Below are 21834 nucleotides of genomic sequence, written 5' to 3'. Positions count from 1 at the left end.
CGTGTTTTATTGACTTTTATTTTGGTCTCTTTCACTTAAGAGTTGAATGATTTGAGCTTTTGTGCTAATTTTGTTGTCTCAGGATTTTGTGCTCACATTGATTGATATGTGAACAAAATTAAAGTCAGAATTTAGTTGAATGGTCTGAAGAAGAATCAAATTTCGTCTCGATACGAGTTCGTAGGCAAAAACGGATCTAAAATCCGACTTGAAACGAGGGAGAACGGACCAAAACAAAAACGCTGCGCATTGCTAGTCTGCGAAAGGCATACACGGCGGCGCCGTGGGACGGCGCGCGCCGTGCACTTGAAACGAGGGAGAACGGACCAAAACAAAAACGCTGCGCATTGCAGTCTGCGAAAGGCATACACGGCGGCGCCGTGGCACGGTGCGCGCCGTGCACGGCGGCCGCCGTCCCACGGCGCCGCCGCCTCTGTTCAGATCCGAAAGTACGATTTTTCGATTAAAAACCCCTTTCTAGGGTTTTACTTTATCACTCTCGTCTCCAGCAGTCTCCAAGGGCGATTTCCACATTTTTCCTTGGGTTTTTAGAGTTTCAAATCAATTACTTTCGATTGTGGATTCATTGGATTGCTTTGGATGTCAATTAACACTTCATCGGATTGGTTTTCCTTGGATTGCTATGTTTTGTAAGAACTCCCTTTGATTCTCTTTGTTTATGAATCCCTTGGTTATTTGAGTTTTTGTTTCTTGTCTTTGATGAATATGATGATTGAAGATCATTGTTGTTGATGCTATATTTTCTTGGTTATATGAATCTTTTGGTTAATTAAGTTTTGTGTTTTATGCTTTGATGAATGTGATGATTGGAGATTATTATTGTTGAGTTTAGATAATCTACGTGATTCGTAGTTCGTTGCTATTGCTTACGTTTTTCCCTTCTTGTTGGTGAAAGTTTAGAGATTTCTTTTTATGGAGATTAAGATTTTCTTTGCATTCGAATCTTATGCTTGATTTAGTTTCTTGCCTAGGTAGTTATTAATCTTTGATGTTTACAAGTTTATGATCGTTTGGTTTAGTGTTGGAGTTGGAAACTCTTGTTGATTTCGTTAATGTTCAAATACCATGTTCTAGTTAGTTCGTCGTTGAGTTGCTTGCGGAATTCTCTTGGATTGTGTGTGTTTGCTTAACATTCATTTGATTAAATGTTAATATGTTATTTCGCCTAGATAATCGTTGTTTATGGTGTTGAATTGATGATTGCTTTCTAGATTGCTAGTTTAGAACCTTAGCTTTGTTTTCCTTCTTGCGTTCTTATTGGCTTCCTATCTTTTGCCTAATTAACTTTATATGCTTTATTTTAATTACGCATTAGTTAATCGGAGAGGAAGTGTCAGACCCAAACTTCTGATTAGAGTGTTTAGGTTTATTTCCTGTTTTCTGTGCGTAGCATGATCAAAGCCATGTTTAGCCTTCCTTGAGAGACGACTTGAGTCACCTTACCACCCTAGGACGACCTCGTATAAATTCGAGTCCATCCGTTAGGTGTTTTAGGATGAGTCAGCCCGCTACCCTTAATGACGGTTTAGCCGGGATTATGACTTGGGATGAGAATTAATGAGTGGGAATGGAGATGGATAATTACTTAACATTAAAGTATATGGAAATGTCACTTATAGATAAAATGTTAGGATCATATATGATCATTTGGATACTTATAACACATACACATAAAGGAGAACTGATTAAGGTGGGTTACCCAATATCACGTGTCACAACTTCATAACATAGAGTTATCCTAATCAAAGTGTTTTGCAGCGGAAAACGTGTGAGATATACATATGAAGATGTATACTCAAGGTTACATTTCTTGAAATGATCAAAGGAACACCCGCTCAACACCATTCCATTCCATCAGCTACTCAATCTGCACATTTAGAAATACATGCAGGGCTGAGTATAAAAATACTCAGTGGACATATGCCGAAAATACAGTCATGCATAACATATATAAATTGAACTGCCAACAGTAACACACAGGGGTTTTCTTGAAAGTCTTGCGCTTACTAAAACATTTCATTCATTTTCATAAGATTGGCCGGCCGACCCATTTTCCTTCATATGATCCATATCTGTTCCTTTCTGTCACGCGCCGGGAAGGAGGCCTCCTTACCACGGACGCCAAGACCGGTCGCAAGCGACTCGCGGTCTCCATAAGTGTGCACGTTAACCCTAGCTAGCGACCTTTGTCTAGCATAGGATCCCAATTGGATTTCCTTTAAAGTTGGCGAACCAACACAGATAGGATACATACGTAAAACATAAACATTTTTGGCAGTCAATCATTTCATAAACATTTCATTTCATTTCATAAACATTTCATAAGAGTCATTTATCATTTGAACTTTTCATAAAACTGAAATTAACAGTTAAAATCATCTCATGCATATATTCGTATAAGAGGCCTACGACACGCAGGGGATCTCTATATACGTATAGTAAAAGTAATGCCCACCTCAAACGTTCTTAAGCTAGCGTGGAGTCGCTTCTTCTTCGGCTTCACTTCCTGTCGCCCGGACCTTCATTGATGTAGAGTCGATAAGTTCGTGAAGAAAATTGTCACAAGATAAAGTCTAATTCTACGTGCTTAGGGTATCTTTTAGTGTTTTAGGGTTCTAGCATCCATAATTCATTTCGATTAAAACAATCAAAAACCAACATAACATCGACTAACCACATAATATCACGTAACCACATGACAAACAAAATAAAAGAATTCAACATCCTTAAACTTAATATCATTTAGAAATTTACATGTTCACATAAGAGATAATAATCATGCACCATCTTATAACATTCTATACATTTCATTTCCATGTAAATAAATACGAAATTCCATTATTCATTTATAAATGACTTAAATAAGCATTTTAAACTCCATTAAAATGGAATTGATTTAAAACATTTTAATCCTTTTAAAATCCATACTCCTAAAGCCTTAACTCATGCTCTATCTCATATTCTATCTCCTTACTCAACTCTATATAAACTCTCCACTCATCTCAAATCCTTAAATTCAAGGATAGGTTTCAAGAAAATCATTGGTACTAAGTCTCGATTTATCTCTCATATAAGGCTCGTCTAATCTCATTCAAACACATAGACAACACAATCACATAAGGCACATAAGAATCACAATCAAACATCATTAAAACATGCTCTGTTTTTACATTGATTCAACTTCAAATTTTAATCTGTTCTGACTCCGACATCTCCTGGACTCGAGACTCATACTGAAAGAAAGATCTTCAAGTATAGTTTCATATAAAAAAAGTAGAGTCGAAAACTCCAAGTGGTTTGAGAGATATGACGTTTTTACCACGATCTACCATATTCGGCAGTTTTGGGCAATTGAAAACTTTGATTTTTGAAAAATAGTAAACGTTGTCAAACTGGGCTCAAATTTGGTGGATATCTAGATAACACAATAAGGTTAATACCATAAAAATTTGAAAATCTATATCACACAGGAAGCTACTGAAATTAAAGACTCTTTCCCCTGTTCTCTGAAATTCTCGGTAGTAATGTGCAGTTTAGGTTTTTCATTTTAAAGAAATATCAAACGAAGTTGGAATGACTTGAAATTTTACCGGTGTGCTCAAAACTCTCAAATATACTTACCATAAAATTTTCATGGCTTTTGGACATCAAAATCGCGTCGAAAACAGTAGGTCAGTAGCCTTTAAAAAGGTTCTCAAATTAACTCCAAACTTGAGCATAAAGCAAATATACCTAAATTCCGGACTTCTTCGATGAAAAATTCTCAAAAATTCAAATTAAGCTCATATAAATCACAATAACATAAATACATGATCATATAACTCAAGAAAATTCAAACATCGACTTCCCCTTTTTCTCCTTACATTCGGCCAACACATAAGTCATTAGGAGTTGGTCCGTTTCGTCTCATATCGCATATACAAGCTCAATTTATCATCAAATAGCCATATATAAACATGCTCGACTCATAACTCATCTTATATACAAGATCTCATGTATGCACGCAAACTAAACTCGAGAAATTTTCACAAATCAACATCATTAGTCAAATTAATCATGCTTTCTCCTTGCTAGTAGTCTAACTAACATATAAACATCATCAATTCAAGTATTTATCTCATTAATCAAAAGTTCCCAATTATTAGCAAACTAAACTTAACCAATTTTAGGCATTCTTGACAATTAACCAAATTGATCCCTAATTATCATTTCTATCATGCTTAATAACAATTAAACTTAGCCAATTTAATCAATTAACACATAGATCACAAAGTCCCAATTTTTAACAAACTAATTTTTTTGAAAATCTACAAACATACATAAATCATTAATCCAACCTTAGATTAATCAAATTGGCACACTTAATAGCATAAATAAGCAATCAATTAGTAAATTAAACCATAGAATCAATTTTACCCAAATTACATCAAACTAACTCATATAAAAAATTACTGATCAATTTCAACCATCAATCCAATCCATCAAATCTCATATAAACACTCTCAATAGCATATATCATCCATCAATTCATCAATCAACCTCAAATCCAAAACTTCCCAAATTTAGCAAACTAAACTCTTTGAAAATTCAAAATCCTTTCTAATCCTTTTAAAAACTCATGGATATCAACTCAATAGGTTCTCAATTACATAATTATTGCCTCGATTTAAGAAAAGAAAGTGAAAATATTTGAAGGGTAAAAATACCCCCAATTTTCGAAAATTAGAGAAATGATGGAGGGGTTTAAATTTCTTCCATCAAAACATCAAGAAATGGAGGTAGATTTAAGGAATCTTAAGGTTGATCCACTTACCCTCAATATTTAAGAAAATGGCGAACTCTTTGATCCACTTGGGTTTGGAAACTCTAGCTTGATCATTCTCTTGATTCTTGGTGATTGAAGGCTAGCTCTAGGAATGGTGATGGTGGATCTATGTGTTTAGAAGCTTTGGAGTGTTCTTCCATGATGGATTGAAAAGAAAATAGTGAGAGTAGAGAGGGAGAGAGAGATGGACGAAAATGAGAGGGGACGAAGAGAGAGGAAATGCTTTTGTTTAATGCTAAACTTGGTCACTAAGTTTCCTAAGTAGTTAATGAATATTAAAAGCCCACTTGGCCACTTGTTCCCTTCTCATGCAAGGTTAGGAATTAAACACATGCTCAATTAATTAAAATAATCATGTGTGTGTAAGGTAGTATGTGGTGTAGGAATAAACCATGTATTAAAATCATGAAAGACTAATCACTAATTAATGAAATGCTATAACACAAAACTCTTGTGACCAAAATTTAAAATAAATATGGCACTAATATTAGTGCACTCACTCAATTATAATATTCCTCATCATAGGAAAAATAATTTGAAAATATTTTGTTTGGAAAAATTTCCATAAACCGACATTCTTTGATTTCTCGGTAAAAATAAACTACACTTGCTTTGGAAACTTAATTAAAATTCCAAGTGCTATAATCCTCAAATAAAAATCATAATAACTTGCTCATATAAATACACTTAACTCACCAATTAAAACTTATGCACTGCATTTATAAAAATTTCTTTAACTAAGCACATTAAAACACATATATAACGATTAAATCACATCAGATAAATCAAACCAGTTTTATTATTAATGGATGCCGAACCCTAATTATTAATAATTAAGCCCTTAATCAGGGATTAAAAGTCGGGGTATGACATACTATCCCCCTTAAAAGAAATTTCGTCCCGAAATTTGTACCACAGGAAATAATTTTGGGTACTTCTCCTTCATGCTAGACTCGAGTTCCCACGTCGCCTCTTCTTGATCATGATGCTTCCAAAGTACCTTTATTAAGGGTATCGACTTATTCCTTAGTACTTTAACTTTCCGATCTAGAATAGATCCAGGTCTCTCCTCATATCAATTGGATTCCCAATTCCGCCTCGATGAGAATGATTTCACTTCTCCGATTCCAATTTTAGAACATGATTTCTCGGGATTGTGGCGATGCATGGCCGGATTCCTTGGAGTGGTGGCCGATGGAGGAGTGCGACCCTTATGGCGTCGTCGACAAGTCTAAAATCTCAAATGTTTGTTGACCTTGATTGATGAGCGTGGGAAAAAGGCACATGTTCAGGTTTCCGAAAAAGGCACTATCAAATCCATCAACCTCAAGAAGGTCACTTTCACCATCGAAGAGATCAACATTTTGTTGCAATTGGAAAAATATTGTGTGGTTTGGTTTGAATTTCGGTGCTTTTTTTTCATTGTATTACTTGATTTTTATTGCTAATATCCACCATGATTACTTCATCTGCAGATTGAAAATTGTGTAATATTAATAAAAACAATACAAGTAATGAAGAAATTGATGAAATCACGCAATTTTGTACAAATATTATTGAATTCACAACTAAATCTATGAATTCACAACTTGATGTTCTTGAATTCATAACTAACTTGATGAATTCACAACTGAATTATGAATTCACAATTGAATTACCAACGTTGGTTGTGAATTCACAACCAATAAAATTTGAATTCACAACCAACACTATTTCTAGTTGTGAATTCACAACTAATATTATTTATAGTTGTGAATTCACAACTACTACTATTTTTAGTTGTGAATTCAAACTTTAAAACTTGAATTCACAACCAATAGTAGCTATTCAGTTGTGAATTCGAGTTTCAAAGCTTGAATTCACAACCAAAATTAATGACAGTTGTGAATTCGTGGGTATTTTTTAAATTTTTATATGCAAGGGTAAAATGGTATGTGTGGGTATTGTTTTACTTTTTTATCTTAGTGGGTATTTTTAAAATTTACTATTCCAAAGTGGCTATTTTCAAAATCCACTCTTAATCAAATGCACCTAGAAATAAATTAAAGAAAAAAAAAATGAAAATTTTCTTCTTCAACATAGCAAAATTAAGTGAAACCCGGTGAAAAAAAAAATAGAACTAAATGAAACAATAAAAAACTAAAGCACGAAACTTGTCTGCTTCTACAAAGCTTGAGACAATATTTTCGAGATTATATCAAACAATATGAAAGTTCATTAAAAATACCAAATAAAAAAAAGTTCATTCTTTCTAATACATTGATAAATAGAATGGGACCCACTTGAAAAATAGAAAAAAAAATATTGGACAGAATTAAGTGTTCGTCAAGAATAGGGAGAATTTTGCACTCCTTATGAGATGTTGAGGGGCTAACAGCCCAAAATCAAAAGATGGTGAAATAAATATGTTAGGGGCTTATATGATAAGGGGCTATTTGCTACTTTTCCCTTTAATATAGGGTAAATATCACTTTAAACCCTAAACTATTTTCGCACTATCAATTATATCTTGAACTATCGAAAATGTTTTTTTAAACCTTGAACTATCAATTTTGTATCAATTGTACCCTTCATCCATTTTTCACCATTTGAATTTTCAATTAGTAACGCATGTAATCACGTAGTTTTATACTCCCCCCGTCCCGGCTTTTGGTATCCAGTTGAGAACGGCACGGGTTTTAATAAAGTGATTGATGTGTTGTAAGTGGAATAAGGGTTCCACATTTTATGTGAGAGTTAAAATAATTAAAGTGGAGTAAGGGCCCCACCTAGTTTTACTAAAAATATAAATGGATACCAAAATGTGGGACGGCCAAAAAAGAAAAGTTGGATACTAAAAGCTGGGACAGAGGGAGTATAATGTAGGTCAAGAAAGAACAATTCTAAATAAATTGTGGGATTCGGTGAGCCACATCAAATTTTTGGAGCCAAAAAAATGATGAATGGTACAATTAATACAAAATTGATAGTTTAAGGTTTAAAAAATAATTTTCGATAGTTCAAAATATTATTGATAACGCGTAAATTTTGAAATTTAAAATGATATTTACCCTTTAATATATTAAACTGAGACTAATCGGGATACATGTCACTTCTTTGTTAATAGAAAGCTTTAGGGATTGGCATATTTGCCCAATCTCTAATCCACAAACCCTAATTTCGCCTTCTAATAATGGGTCAGGGCACTCCCGGCGGCCTCAATCGGCAGCTCCCCGGCGACCGCAAGAACGAAGGCGACAAGAAGGAAAAGAAATTCGAACCGGCGGCGCCGCCGGCTCGCGTCGGACGCAAGCAGCGCAAGCAGAAGGGCCCGGAGGCGGCTGCACGGATTCCGGCGGTGACGCCGCTGACGAAGTGCAAGCTGCGGCTCCTGAAGCTGGAGAGAATCAAGGACTATCTGCTGATGGAGGAGGAATTCGTGGCCAATCAGGAGCGGCTAAAGCCACAGGAGGAGAAGACGGAGGAGGATCGGTCCAAGGTTGACGACCTGCGGGGCACGCCAATGAGCGTCGGGAATTTGGAGGAGCTGATTGATGAGAACCACGCCATCGTCTCCTCGTCGGTCGGGCCGGAGTATTATGTTGGGATATTGTCGTTCGTCGATAAGGATCAGCTGGAGCCGGGATGCGCGATTCTGATGCACAATAAGGTTCTTTCAGTTGTTGGACTGCTTCAAGATGATGTCGACCCCATGGTATCAGTGATGAAGGTTGAGAAGGCTCCTTTGGAGTCATATGCTGATATTGGTGGACTTGATGCCCAGATCCAGGAGATCAAAGAGGCAGTTGAGCTTCCATTAACGCACCCTGAATTATATGAAGATATTGGTATTAAACCTCCCAAGGGTGTTATACTCTATGGAGAGCCTGGAACTGGAAAAACATTACTTGCAAAGGCTGTGGCAAATTCTACTTCTGCAACTTTCTTGCGTGTTGTTGGAAGTGAATTAATTCAAAAGTACCTGGGAGATGGCCCTAAGTTGGTGAGAGAACTCTTTAGAGTTGCTGATGACCTCTCACCGTCAATTGTCTTCATTGATGAAATTGATGCTGTTGGTACAAAAAGGTATGATGCCCACTCAGGTGGTGAACGTGAAATTCAGAGGACAATGTTGGAATTGCTGAATCAGTTAGATGGTTTTGATTCAAGAGGTGATGTGAAAGTGATTCTTGCGACGAATAAAATTGAAAGTCTTGATCCTGCGTTACTTAGGCCAGGTAGAATAGATAGAAAGATTGAATTCCCTCTACCAGATATCAAGACAAGAAGGCGGATTTTCCAGATTCACACATCAAGGATGACATTAGCTGATGATGTGAACCTAGAAGAGTTTGTGTAATACCCCGTTTCCCCGAGCTAAATTTAGAATTTATTTTAAACTTAGATTTAAGATGATTCAAGCCGGATTGAGAAAAAGAGTTTATTTTAATTCCAATAAAAGTGTTTAAAAAAAATTTATAAATTTAGTTATTAAATTTATGTGCGTCGCATATTTATTTAATTTAGCATTCAAAGCATTTTTACGAGCTTTTATTTAAGCAAACACTGAACGATTATTACAGTCTTCATAGTACAACCTGGAAGACTTTTTATTTTATTTTATCTTATTTTATTTTATTTTATTTTTTATTCCTACACCTACTCCCACCACTAACTCCTCTACTGCAGCACACCACCAACTCCACTACTGCAATACATCCACTACACCTACTCCCATTTTTTTTAGCTTTCATCTTCCATCCTTCCATCTTCACACGAAACACTTACAATTCACAAATTTTAAGTTCAACAAGAATAGCAGAGCAACCAAGTAATAGCCATTTCAGATTTTGAGCAGCTCACTCAAACTCAAGGTTTCACTTTCAAATTCTACTCTATAAATTGTAATGTTTCCTTTCGTTTATTCACAGTGAAACACTCACTTCGATTCATCTCTAAGACAATCCCAACTCAATCAAGCAAAGAAACACACAGCATACGTTCATTACATTATTTCAACATATATATTTGTATATGCACTTGAATAAAATTTACATACATTCGAGTGATTTTCATGAACTGTTTTTGTTGAGGTTAATAAAGAAGAGAGAGTGGTTGTTGTGTGTGTGAAATTTCGAGTCGGGAGAGGGGTGGCCGGCGGCGTTTGTCGCCGGAAGAGGAGCCGTGCAGTCACTGGAGGAGAAGAGAGGCCGAGGAGATGGCTCCCGGTGATCGTCTCGATTTGTGGGTGTGTGAGTTTTGACCATGGATGTGAGTTAGAGAGAGAATCTGTGAACAGGGGGCTGGGTTTTGTTGAGGGCACGGTGGCGGTGCCGCTGCTGCCCGGCCACGGCTGGAGAGAGATGAGCGGCTGCTGTCAGTTTGGCCGAGTAAGTGGGAGAGAGAGAGAGCTTGAGGGCTGGGAATCGGCGGCGGCGGTCTTCAAGCTGTGCAGTCGCCGGAAGTCAGAGGGTAGGGAGGTGGAGATTGAAGGTGGGGACTAGAGGCGGTCGGCGATGGCTGGTTGCTGTCGTCCGTCCGACACAGAGTGAGAAGAGGCGGCGACCAGCTACTGGTCGTGGCAGCCGGAGTTCAGCGGAGGGAGGCAGAGCTCGGCGGCCATGGCTGCTGTTGCTCGGCCACGGACGGAGGAAGAGAGAGGGAGTCGACGGCGCTCGTCGTCGCTTCCCTGAGTCGCCGGAGATCGAGACTAGGGTGGAGGTTGAAGGAGATATAGGTTGAGGGAGATGGAGGCCGGTCGCCGGCTGTCTCGCCGGAAGGAGCCGCGGCCGTGGGATATGGCTGAGAGAGAGAGCCGCAATTGAAGAGAGAGAGAGAGTAAGATGGGAAGTGAGCTGCGTTTGTGGTTGTGTGTATGCGTGCGTTTGTTTTGAGATAAGAAGGAAGGAAGACTAGTGTTGGGCTAGGGCTTGCATTGAGTTTGGGCCATTTTTATTTCAGTGGGCTCATTTATTTAGAAGAGCATTTGGGCCTCTTATTTAATCAAGAAAGCTGGGCCGATTTTTGGGCTTGAGTGTGGGCCGATTTATTTCAATTACTTGGGCCAATGATTTTGTTTTAAATTTTCAACTGGGCCTTTATTAATTTATTCAATTGGGCTGTGCAGCTTCTTTATTTATAATGGACTGCACTATTTTAATTAATTAGACTTATTAAGCTTGATTAATCATTTTTAATTTGCATAATAATATTATATTATTATTATGTGCATATTTTAAGTAAATTACTTAATATATGCTAAGCATGACATAAAATTGCATTTATTTTGCAATAAAGGTATTTAATTGGTTTTAATTATAATTCCAATTATTTAAGAAAATCGAGTAAGGATATTGTTGGTGTCCTTAACTCAAAAATTTAGTTTTCAATTATTTATTTACTAAATTTTGAAAACCCGGCTAAGTGAATCATAGAATATTAAGCACTACACCATGACTTAAGATTAGCTTCACGAGACCTATTAAGAATAGAATTTCTTGTAGGCTTTGTGACCAGGGGGATTAGCGCTGCTTTCCCAAGACAGGTTTATATGTGATTATGATCTTCAGGCTTTGCCTAACCAGGTGGGCATTACTTTCCAAATGTACAAAGTATGATTGAGTTATTAAGCTCTAAATGTTTCAATGAAATGAAAACTGTTTATTTAATGTAATGAAAACTGTTTATCCAATAAAATGTTTATGTGCACTCTGCTCTGTTTAAGGCTCGTACAGTTAATCAATTGAGGTTCTCTTATGACCTAATACGTTGTTTGAGAATTGTGTACACTTGTTAGTTGACTCGGTGGGTTGATCTCCATCGGGCTCTAACCAGAGGCGTTATAAGGGTGCTCGGCTGGATGTGTTCCGGAGCATGAGAAATATCAGGCCTGCCTGGGTAGCGTCCCGAGGTCAAAGTAAACTTGTCTGGGTTACGCCCTCAGTTCAAGTAAGCGGGAGACAGAGATCCGTCGGTGGCTAAAAGGTCCGGGATCACAGCGAGTAACAGAAAGAGAGTGTGACATGTGCGCACAAATGAAAGAAAATATTTTAACATGCTTAGAAGTTATTTCATTTTAAAACCTTCTAAGTCATGTCAAGTATAATTGGATAAACTGTCTTTATTAAAATATGAGATGTCTCAGAAAATGCATGCCCACTAAGTACATTAGTACTTAGCCCAAAAATACTTTCAAATGTTTTCAGGTTGGCTGGCTGGTGCTGACGGGACGGAGCTGAGGCTAGCGATAAATTCCTATGTTAGACTTCCGCTGTAGCAATTACTCATATCAGTCTTTTGTTTTTCCAACTTAAGATCTTCATGTTAAATTTCAAATGATATACCTGACCGAGCTTAGACTCTTCACTACTTAATTTATGCCAATGAATGTCGGTTGTTAGAAGCATGAAACAAAACTTGTGATCCAAAGGGGCATAGCCCGACTTTCTATCCTATTTCGGGTTTTTACAAGGTTGTTCCTTGTTTATTTCTATGAATTATTCACACCTCGATTATATTTATTCCTTCAAGAATTGGGGTGTGACAGAATGGTATCAGAGCATGAGTTTTCTTTCATGTTTCTGATAACCATAAGCTTTTGATGTCGAGTCTAGAATAGTATCTCTAGACTTCTAAGAATGTCAGTAGCCCTCAGCTCGCCGTCACACTGCCGCAACAAAGGTACGATAATAGTTTCAAAAATATACATATATGTATTTTAGATGTTATGAATGTTTCCAAGAAAAAAATGTGCGCTTCAATGAATGATGCTATGTGAATTGCTTATCGTTTTCCATATGTTATAAGTTATGAATTGCTAATCGCTTTCATATTGTTATCTTGGGTCTCCGACTCATATAACCAAGCTCAGTATCGTGTTTGGGACAACCTGAGCCCTTAACGATAAGATAAGTAAGTATCGTGTTTGGGACTACCCGAGCCCTTAACGATAAGATGAGTTAAAGTCGTGTTCAGGACTATTGAGCCTTTCACGAATACCAGATGAATGGTCGAGTTAGATTCTTTGAATCTTTCCGGCACCAGCAAAGTTTTCATGAAAGGGACTTTAAATGTCCATATATGTTAAGGTTTCAAAAGAAACAGAAGTATGTATGTATGTATGAATGAATGAGAAAGCTTTATGTTGTCGTTTTAGGCTAGCTGCCTATACGATTAGAATGGTGGATCCTCTTACAAACCGTTTGAGTACCACCCAAGAATATTTTGAGAATGTTAATCGTGATAGCACCGCTTGATCGATTTAAGTAAAGACTGGTAAGATAGAAATGTTTAACATAGAGATGTTACAACATAGAGGCACTGCCTTAAGACTAAGGATTCACTTGAGCTATTTCAATAGCGGTGAGATTAAGTTTTTCACATAAGAACTTATGTTGCTTATGATTATGATGTTAGTCGTAATAGCTTTGCTAGAACGGCATAGAATGGACTTTCATGGTATCAGTAACTGATGATGAAGTACTTGTTAGTAAGTGTTTTAAAGTTAGAAGTTTGACCAGAGCTTTACATGAATAAGAAGTTGACATGATTGGGGGCGAAACTCCCATTTGACTGAGTGATTCGTTTTGTTGGGTCTGGCCAGCCCACATGACTAAGATCTCGGTGATTGTCAATTAAGATTTTTGATCTCGAAGTAGAGCATCATCCCAATATATAGACTCGCACTATATAGTTGTCACAATAGGATATCCTTTTATCACGATAAGTATAGTAGCGATTAGAATTACTCAGTTGTCATTAGTTTTCAACCTTTGAACGATGCACTAAGTATCAAGTTGTCTTTTGACCTTCTTTTGGTAATGAAAGCGATTTTTGGAATCCCAAGCGAAGAACTGGAGCAGATAGTGAGTATGGTGAAGTTTTCAACCAGCTATCAATATGTGGTCCTCATGGTGGACAATAATGAGAAATGCGTAAAGGAGTTCGTAAATGAAACGCGTCATGTGATTTTCATTTCCCCTAGTAAACCAGGGAGATATTATGAAGGAACAAACAATGAACGAGACTCTCACCACCGAGTCACTACAACAATTGGAGAAGGAAAAAGTTCACGCACAAACAAGATATGTACACCACCTCAAGATGGAGGTAATGAAAAATGAAATAGAATGAAAGAAATAGATGAAACCCTTAAATGGAAGGAAAACACTAGATGGAAGGAAAACACTAGAACTAAACTTAAGGTATAACCCAACGCCAAGGCTAGTTGGCTCAAGCTAAGAGAGTGAATGTTTTGGCTAAAGTGCCAGAAGCTACAACAAGAATAAAGTTGGAACGCCACCACACTGGAAACTTAGAAACCCCCATTAAATAACCATTTGAAAATGGGAAAATGAGTTCACATGGCAGAAGGAGTGCCATTAATTCTCGAAGTGAAAGTTACGAAAACGATGAGAAAAGTTTGATGTTAGAATTCCCTAGTCAATATCTGAGAAGGTGACTTAGGACGAAGGAAACAATTAAGGAAGTAAACCAGATTTGAAGGTACAAAGATATATTTTTTTTTTCCCAATGAATTACCAAATTTTCACCAGACCTAGTTTCATGCAACATAGTATGTCACTATGGGGAGCATTAATTCAAGATGTCAAAGAAAAGATGATACACTAGGGATGTGTATTGATTATAAGAAGTTGAAGCAAGTTCATAAGAATAGATATCATCTTCCGAGGATAGACGACCTGTTAAATCAGCTGAGAGGAGTCGGTGTGTTTTCCAAGATTGACCTAAGATCTGGTTACCACCAACTCAGGATGAAAAGAGAAGACATCCCAAAGACAGCGTTTCGAACGCGTTATGGACTTTACGAGTTCACAGTGATGCCCTTCGATTTAACGAATGCCCAAGCAGTTTTCATGGACCTGATGAACATAGTTTTCCATCAGTATCTCGATAGTTTTGTCTTAGTGTTTGTCGACGACATTCTCATATACTCTAAGACCGAAGAACAACATGAAGAGCACTTACGCATCGTACTCAAAACCCTGCGCAATGAGAAATGGTTTACCAAATTCAACAAGTGTGAATTTTGGTTAAAGGAAGTTATGTTTCTCGGACACATAGTGTCGACTGAAGGAATCAAAGTAGACCCCGCCAAGGTCGAAACAGTCAAGGAATAGAAGGCACCATCAAATGTCAATGAGATTAGAAGTTTTATCGGTGTAGCAGGTTACTACAGAAGATTTATCAAAGGATTCTCGAAATTGGCTAGGCCAATGACTCAACTTTTGAGAAAAGGGACTAAATACGTTTGGTCTGAAGCGTGAGAACAAAGTTTTAAGGAGCTCAAGACTAGGCTGACTACTGCACCAGTGTTAGCAATACCAGAAGATAATGAAGGATTCGTGGTGTATACTGATGCCTCGAAACTAGGATTGGGTTGCGTGTTGATGCAAAATCAGAAAGTGATAGCATACACGTCTCGTCAATTGAAGCCCCATGAGCTGAATTACCCAACTCATGATTTAGAACTAGCAGCCGTTGTGCACGCGCTGAAGATTTAGAGACACTACCTCTATGGAGTTAAGTGTGAGATCTTTACAGATCATAAGAGTTTAAAGTACTCCTTCGAGCAAAAGGATTTGAACTTGAGACAACGAAGATGGCTCGAATTAGTAAGGATTATGATAACACCGTTGTTACCATCCAGAAAAAGTGAACGTAGTAGCTGACGCTCGGAGTCGAATGACGAAGGCTAAGCTAGGATATTTCATCACCCAGCAGAAGGAACTGATTCGTGAGTTCGCCTCACTCAGTTTAGAGATTTTTTTGTCCCCCCAGATTCAGTATCGGGTTGCGTAGCTGCGCTAACAGCTAAACCTGATTTGAGAGAAAGAATTGTGCAAGCACAAAGAGAAGATTGGTTCTTGGAGGAAATGCGTCTCGCTGCATGAACAAATGAAACGAAAGGATTCACTGAAGCAAAGGATAACGCACTTATGGTTGGTGAAAGATTGTGTGTGCCACACAAAGAAGAATTAAAGAACGAGATTATGAGCGAGGCTCATTATGCTCCTTACACTGCAAATCCAGGCAGCACAAAGATGTACTAAGATTTGAAGAAAATTTTCTGGTGGAAAGGAATGAAAAGAGACGTAGCGTCATAGTGGACCGATTATCAAAGTCAGCGCACTTTCTGCTAATTCAAATGACTTTTGGATTGGAGAAACTTGCAAAGTTATATGTCAGAGAGATAGTACGCCTTCGCGGTGTACCTGTATCTATCACGTCAGATCGTGACACCAGATTCACATCATGTTTCTGGAAAAGGTTACAAGAAGCAATGGGCACTCAACTGAACTTCAGCACAACGTACCACCCGTAGACTGACGGACAGTCAGAAAGAACGATTCAGATCCTAGAAGATATGTTGCGAACGATTGTCGCAAACAAAGGTGGAAGTTGGGAGGATTTATTACCTCTCGTAGAATTTGCTTATAACAATAGTTATCAAGCAACATTTGGAATAATCCAGATGAGGCCTTGTATGGCCGAAAATGTAGTTCACCACTTCACTAAGATGAAATGGGTGAAAGAAAGCTGTTAGATCCTGAACTGGTCCAACAGATGGTTGAGAAGGTCGACCACATCAAGCAAAGAATCAAAGAAGCTCGAGATAGACAAAAGTCTTACGCCGATAAATGCCGATCGGAGTTAGAATTCAATGTTGGGGATCAAGTTTTCCTCAAAGTTTCTCCCTCAAAGGGAGTTATACGTTTCAGAAAGAGGGGCAAGTTACGACCCCGTTATATAGGATTTTTTTTTTAGATCCTAGATAAGATAGGCCCTGTAGCCTATAGGTTGGCATTGCCACCCAGTATTGGAGATGTGCACAATGTGTTTCATGTCTCTCAGTTAAGAAAGTATGTGTTTAATCCAAAGCATTTGATTAAGCAAGATAAAGGAGTCCTAGCCAGGACCTAAGTTATGAAGAGAAATCAGTCCAGATACTTGATCGCAAGGTTCAAGTTTTACGAGGCAATAATATTGTTCTCGTCATGTAGTGGAACCATCACAGGATGGAAAAGGCCACGAAAGAGATGAATGAAATAAAAGACTAGTATCCCCAGCTAGATTATCAAATATGCAATTCCGAGGACGGAATTTTTTTTTTAAGGAGGGAGGGATGTAATACCCCGTTTCCCCGAGCTAAATTTAGAATTTATTTTAAACTTAGATTTAAGATGATTCACGCCGGATTGAGAAAAAGAGTTTATTTTAATTCCAATAAAAGTGTTTAAAAAAAATTTATAAATTTAGTTATTAAATTTATGTGCGTCGCATATTTATTTAATTTAGCATTCAAAGCATTTTTACGAGCTTTTATTTAAGCAAACACTGAACGATTATTACAGTCTTCATAGTACAACCTGGAAGACTTTTTATTTTATTTTATCTTATTTTATTTTTTATTCCTACACCTACTCCCACCACTAACTCCTCTACTGCAGCACACCACCAACTCCACTACTGCAATACATCCACTACACCTACTCCCATTTTTTTTAGCTTTCATCTTCCATCCTTCCATCTTCACACGAAACACTTACAATTCACAAATTTTAAGTTCAACAAGAATAGCAGAGCAACCAAGTAATAGCCATTTCAGATTTTGAGCAGCTCACTCAAACTCAAGGTTTCACTTTCAAATTCTACTCTATAAATTGTAATGTTTCCTTTCGTTTATTCACAGTGAAACACTCACTTCGATTCATCTCTAAGACAATCCCAACTCAATCAAGCAAAGAAACACACAGCATACGTTCATTACATTATTTCAACATATATATTTGTATATGCACTTGAATAAAATTTACATACATTCGAGTGATTTTCATGAACTGTTTTTGTTGAGGTTAATAAAGAAGAGAGAGTGGTTGTTGTGTGTGTGAAATTTCGAGTCGGGAGAGGGGTGGCCGGCGGCGTTTGTCGCCGGAAGAGGAGCCGTGCAGTCACTGGAGGAGAAGAGAGGCCGAGGAGATGGCTCCCGGTGATCGTCTCGATTTGTGGGTGTGTGAGTTTTGACCATGGATGTGAGTTAGAGAGAGAATCTGTGAACAGGGGGCTGGGTTTTGTTGAGGGCACGGTGGCGGTGCCGCTGCTGCCCGGCCACGGCTGGAGAGAGATGAGCGGCTGCTGTCAGTTTGGCCGAGTAAGTGGGAGAGAGAGAGAGCTTGAGGGCTGGGAATCGGCGGCGGCGGTCTTCAAGCTGTGCAGTCGCCGGAAGTCAGAGGGTAGGGAGGTGGAGATTGAAGGTGGGGACTAGAGGCGGTCGGCGATGGCTGGTTGCTGTCGTCCGTCCGACACAGAGTGAGAAGAGGCGGCGACCAGCTACTGGTCGTGGCAGCCGGAGTTCAGCGGAGGGAGGCAGAGCTCGGCGGCCATGGCTGCTGTTGCTCGGCCACGGACGGAGGAAGAGAGAGGGAGTCGACGGCGCTCGTCGTCGCTTCCCTGAGTCGCCGGAGATCGAGACTAGGGTGGAGGTTGAAGGAGATATAGGTTGAGGGAGATGGAGGCCGGTCGCCGGCTGTCTCGCCGGAAGGAGCCGCGGCCGTGGGATATGGCTGAGAGAGAGAGCCGCAATTGAAGAGAGAGAGAGAGTAAGATGGGAAGTGAGCTGCGTTTGTGGTTGTGTGTATGCGTGCGTTTGTTTTGAGATAAGAAGGAAGGAAGACTAGTGTTGGGCTAGGGCTTGCATTGAGTTTGGGCCATTTTTATTTCAGTGGGCTCATTTATTTAGAAGAGCATTTGGGCCTCTTATTTAATCAAGAAAGCTGGGCCGATTTTTGGGCTTGAGTGTGGGCCGATTTATTTCAATTACTTGGGCCAATGATTTTGTTTTAAATTTTCAACTGGGCCTTTATTAATTTATTCAATTGGGCTGTGCAGCTTCTTTATTTATAATGGACTGCACTATTTTAATTAATTAGACTTATTAAGCTTGATTAATCATTTTTAATTTGCATAATAATATTATATTATTATTATGTGCATATTTTAAGTAAATTACTTAATATATGCTAAGCATGACATAAAATTGCATTTATTTTGCAATAAAGGTATTTAATTGGTTTTAATTATAATTCCAATTATTTAAGAAAATCGAGTAAGGATATTGTTGGTGTCCTTAACTCAAAAATTTAGTTTTCAATTATTTATTTACTAAATTTTGAAAACCCGGCTAAGTGAATCATAGAATATTAAGCACTACACCATGACTTAAGATTAGCTTCACGAGACCTATTAAGAATAGAATTTCTTGTAGGCTTTGTGACCAGGGGGATTAGCGCTGCTTTCCCAAGACAGGTTTATATGTGATTATGATCTTCAGGCTTTGCCTAACCAGGTGGGCATTACTTTCCAAATGTACAAAGTATGATTGAGTTATTAAGCTCTAAATGTTTCAATGAAATGAAAACTGTTTATTTAATGTAATGAAAACTGTTTATCCAATAAAATGTTTATGTGCACTCTGCTCTGTTTAAGGCTCGTACAGTTAATCAATTGAGGTTCTCTTATGACCTAATACGTTGTTTGAGAATTGTGTACACTTGTTAGTTGACTCGGTGGGTTGATCTCCATCGGGCTCTAACCAGAGGCGTTATAAGGGTGCTCGGCTGGATGTGTTCCGGAGCATGAGAAATATCAGGCCTGCCTGGGTAGCGTCCCGAGGTCAAAGTAAACTTGTCTGGGTTACGCCCTCAGTTCAAGTAAGCGGGAGACAGAGATCCGTCGGTGGCTAAAAGGTCCGGGATCACAGCGAGTAACAGAAAGGGAGTGTGACATGTGCGCACAAATGAAAGAAAATATTTTAACATGCTTAGAAGTTATTTCATTTTAAAACCTTCTAAGTCATGTCAAGTATAATTGGATAAACTGTCTTTATTAAAATATGAGATGTCTCAGAAAATGCATGCCCACTAAGTACATTAGTACTTAGCCCAAAAATACTTTCAAATGTTTTCAGGTTGGCTGGCTGGTGCTGACGGGACGGAGCTGAGGCTAGCGATAAATTCCTATGTTAGACTTCCGCTGTAGCAATTACTCATATCAGTCTTTTGTTTTTCCAACTTAAGATCTTCATGTTAAATTTCAAATGATATACCTGACCGAGCTTAGACTCTTCACTACTTAATTTATGCCAATGAATGTCGGTTGTTAGAAGCATGAAACAAAACTTGTGATCCAAAGGGGCATAGCCCGACTTTCTATCCTATTTCGGGTTTTTACAAGGTTGTTCCTTGTTTATTTCTATGAATTATTCACACCTCGATTATATTTATTCCTTCAAGAATTGGGGTGTGACAGTTTGTTATGACAAAAGATGAGTTTTCTGGAGCTGATATCAAGGCCATATGCACAGAAGCTGGTTTGCTTGCTTTGAGAGAGCGTCGCATGAAGGTGACACATGCAGATTTTAAGAAGGCGAAGGACAAGGTCATGTTCAAGAAGAAAGAGGGTGTTCCCGAGGGGTTGTATATGTGATGAGTATCAAGTTGAGTTGGGGAGTAGATGAATTTGCAAGTTTATCTTTGATTCTTGTTTTTTAAAAGCTTTTGGAAACTAGTTATGACGGTGAACGGTAGCAATCCAATGTCATCCATTATTTAGCAAAGAGCTGATTTGCTTTAAAAAAAAAAAAAAAAAAAAAAAAAAAAAAAGAAAGCTTTAGGGATTAATTTCATCTCGGCCTTTTTCGACTCAAACAAAACAAAGCAACAAAACAAAGGCAAAGTGCGCAATTTATGGCCTTTATGATTAATGATGTGCATTCGAATTTCCGTTCAATGTTTTGCTGAAATCAAATCGAAATCAAATTTATATTTGATTTTTTTATTTATTAAGATTGAACTGAATTAATTGAATAAACCGAACCGAAATAACTATATTTTTAGAATTAAAATTGCACCAATCCGAAAATTGAAATAACCCGAACAAACCAAAAAATCAAAATTTGAAAAAATAAAAAAATGAAAAATAAGAAAAAATCAAAATTTAATTGTATTTAATATTTATATGTATATATATATATATATATATTAATATATTATTATATAAATATAATACGATTTTCAAAAAATTGAAACAAATTGAACCGAAAAATCAAATTATATTTTAAAAATAAAATGGTATCAAATTGAAAAATCAAAAATTTGAATCATATTTCAATATTTCGGTTTGAATTATTTCGGTTTGAATCAATTCAATTATTCAATTTAAATATTTTGTTCACCCGTATTTATGATCGCTTACAAGTTACAAATCCAATCAGTTGCACGTATGGCATGTGATTGCAACATCGACATAGTAATTAAAGATTTATGTAATCCTTGGTCAATAACTTTTAGCCGTTGTCATTTATTAGTTTGAAATTACAATGTATGCTTTTATTCCTAGTTTGCTTTACAAAAATCACAATGACTTTATTGTTGTATTTAATTTAACTAGTACGCCCACCCGTGCGATGCACGGTGAGCGCATGAATTGAATGATGTTTTAAATGAATAAAAAAAATAAAATTATTAAATATAATTTAAATATAAACAAATATAAATTATTTCTTAAAATAAAATAATCCGTGTTAATTATACAGTACATAACATAAAATCTAAAAACATAATTGTTAGGTCGGAGGGTCTCGCATAGGTGTATGGGGGGGAATACACCTATAGGCTATTTTTAAAACCAGAAGGATCTCAATATAGAGATCAAAACGAAACTTTAATCACAAACACAAACACCTGTTTATTGAAAAGAGATTTGACCAAAACAGGGTTGACGACTGATACTGAAAGACTCTTCAGTAAGGAGTTATCAGTTAAGTCACAAGAACTTAACTGATGCACGTAATGCTTCAGTCGAGTTTGATAAAGAAAAAAACAAAGATGTTATAAATCTTCCTGACTATCAGAGGATAGATCAGTCAGACAGATAACATACGCAGCGGAAATAATTTTGTTTCGCAATAGCCTTTGTTGAGCACGTTGTTA

The 21834-nt window shown here is 37.5% G+C and overlaps 1 protein-coding gene and 2 long non-coding RNA genes across 3 annotated transcripts; 2 read left to right on the top strand and 1 right to left on the bottom strand.

The window, feature by feature from the left end:
* Positions 1-1620: 1620 nt before the first annotated feature.
* Positions 1621-5828, bottom strand: LOC130997104 (uncharacterized). Its single transcript, XR_009092964.1, has 3 exons — positions 4835-5828; positions 2477-2540; positions 1621-1888 (listed from the first exon to the last, which is right to left on the bottom strand). It is a non-coding gene; the product is annotated as an uncharacterized LOC130997104 (long non-coding RNA).
* Positions 5829-7949: 2121 nt separating this feature from the next.
* On the top strand, positions 7950-9185 carry LOC130998493 (26S proteasome regulatory subunit 4 homolog A-like). Its single transcript, XM_057923910.1, has one exon. It carries the CDS (start codon positions 8019-8021, stop codon positions 9183-9185), a length of 1167 nt encoding a protein of 388 aa, XP_057779893.1. The 5' UTR covers positions 7950-8018.
* A 2000-nt stretch (positions 9186-11185) lies between these two features.
* Positions 11186-19955, top strand: LOC130997103 (uncharacterized). The gene is made up of 3 exons (XR_009092962.1): positions 11186-11409; positions 19110-19190; positions 19812-19955. It is a non-coding gene; the product is annotated as an uncharacterized LOC130997103 (long non-coding RNA).
* Positions 19956-21834: the final 1879 nt, after the last annotated feature.

The sequence above is a fragment of the Salvia miltiorrhiza genome, chromosome 8 (assembly GCF_028751815.1).
Source record: "Salvia miltiorrhiza cultivar Shanhuang (shh) chromosome 8, IMPLAD_Smil_shh, whole genome shotgun sequence".
Lineage (NCBI taxonomy): Eukaryota > Viridiplantae > Streptophyta > Magnoliopsida > Lamiales > Lamiaceae > Salvia > Salvia miltiorrhiza.
The sequence above is the reverse complement of the archived record's forward strand: the minus strand, read 5'-3'. Positions and strand labels throughout refer to the sequence as shown.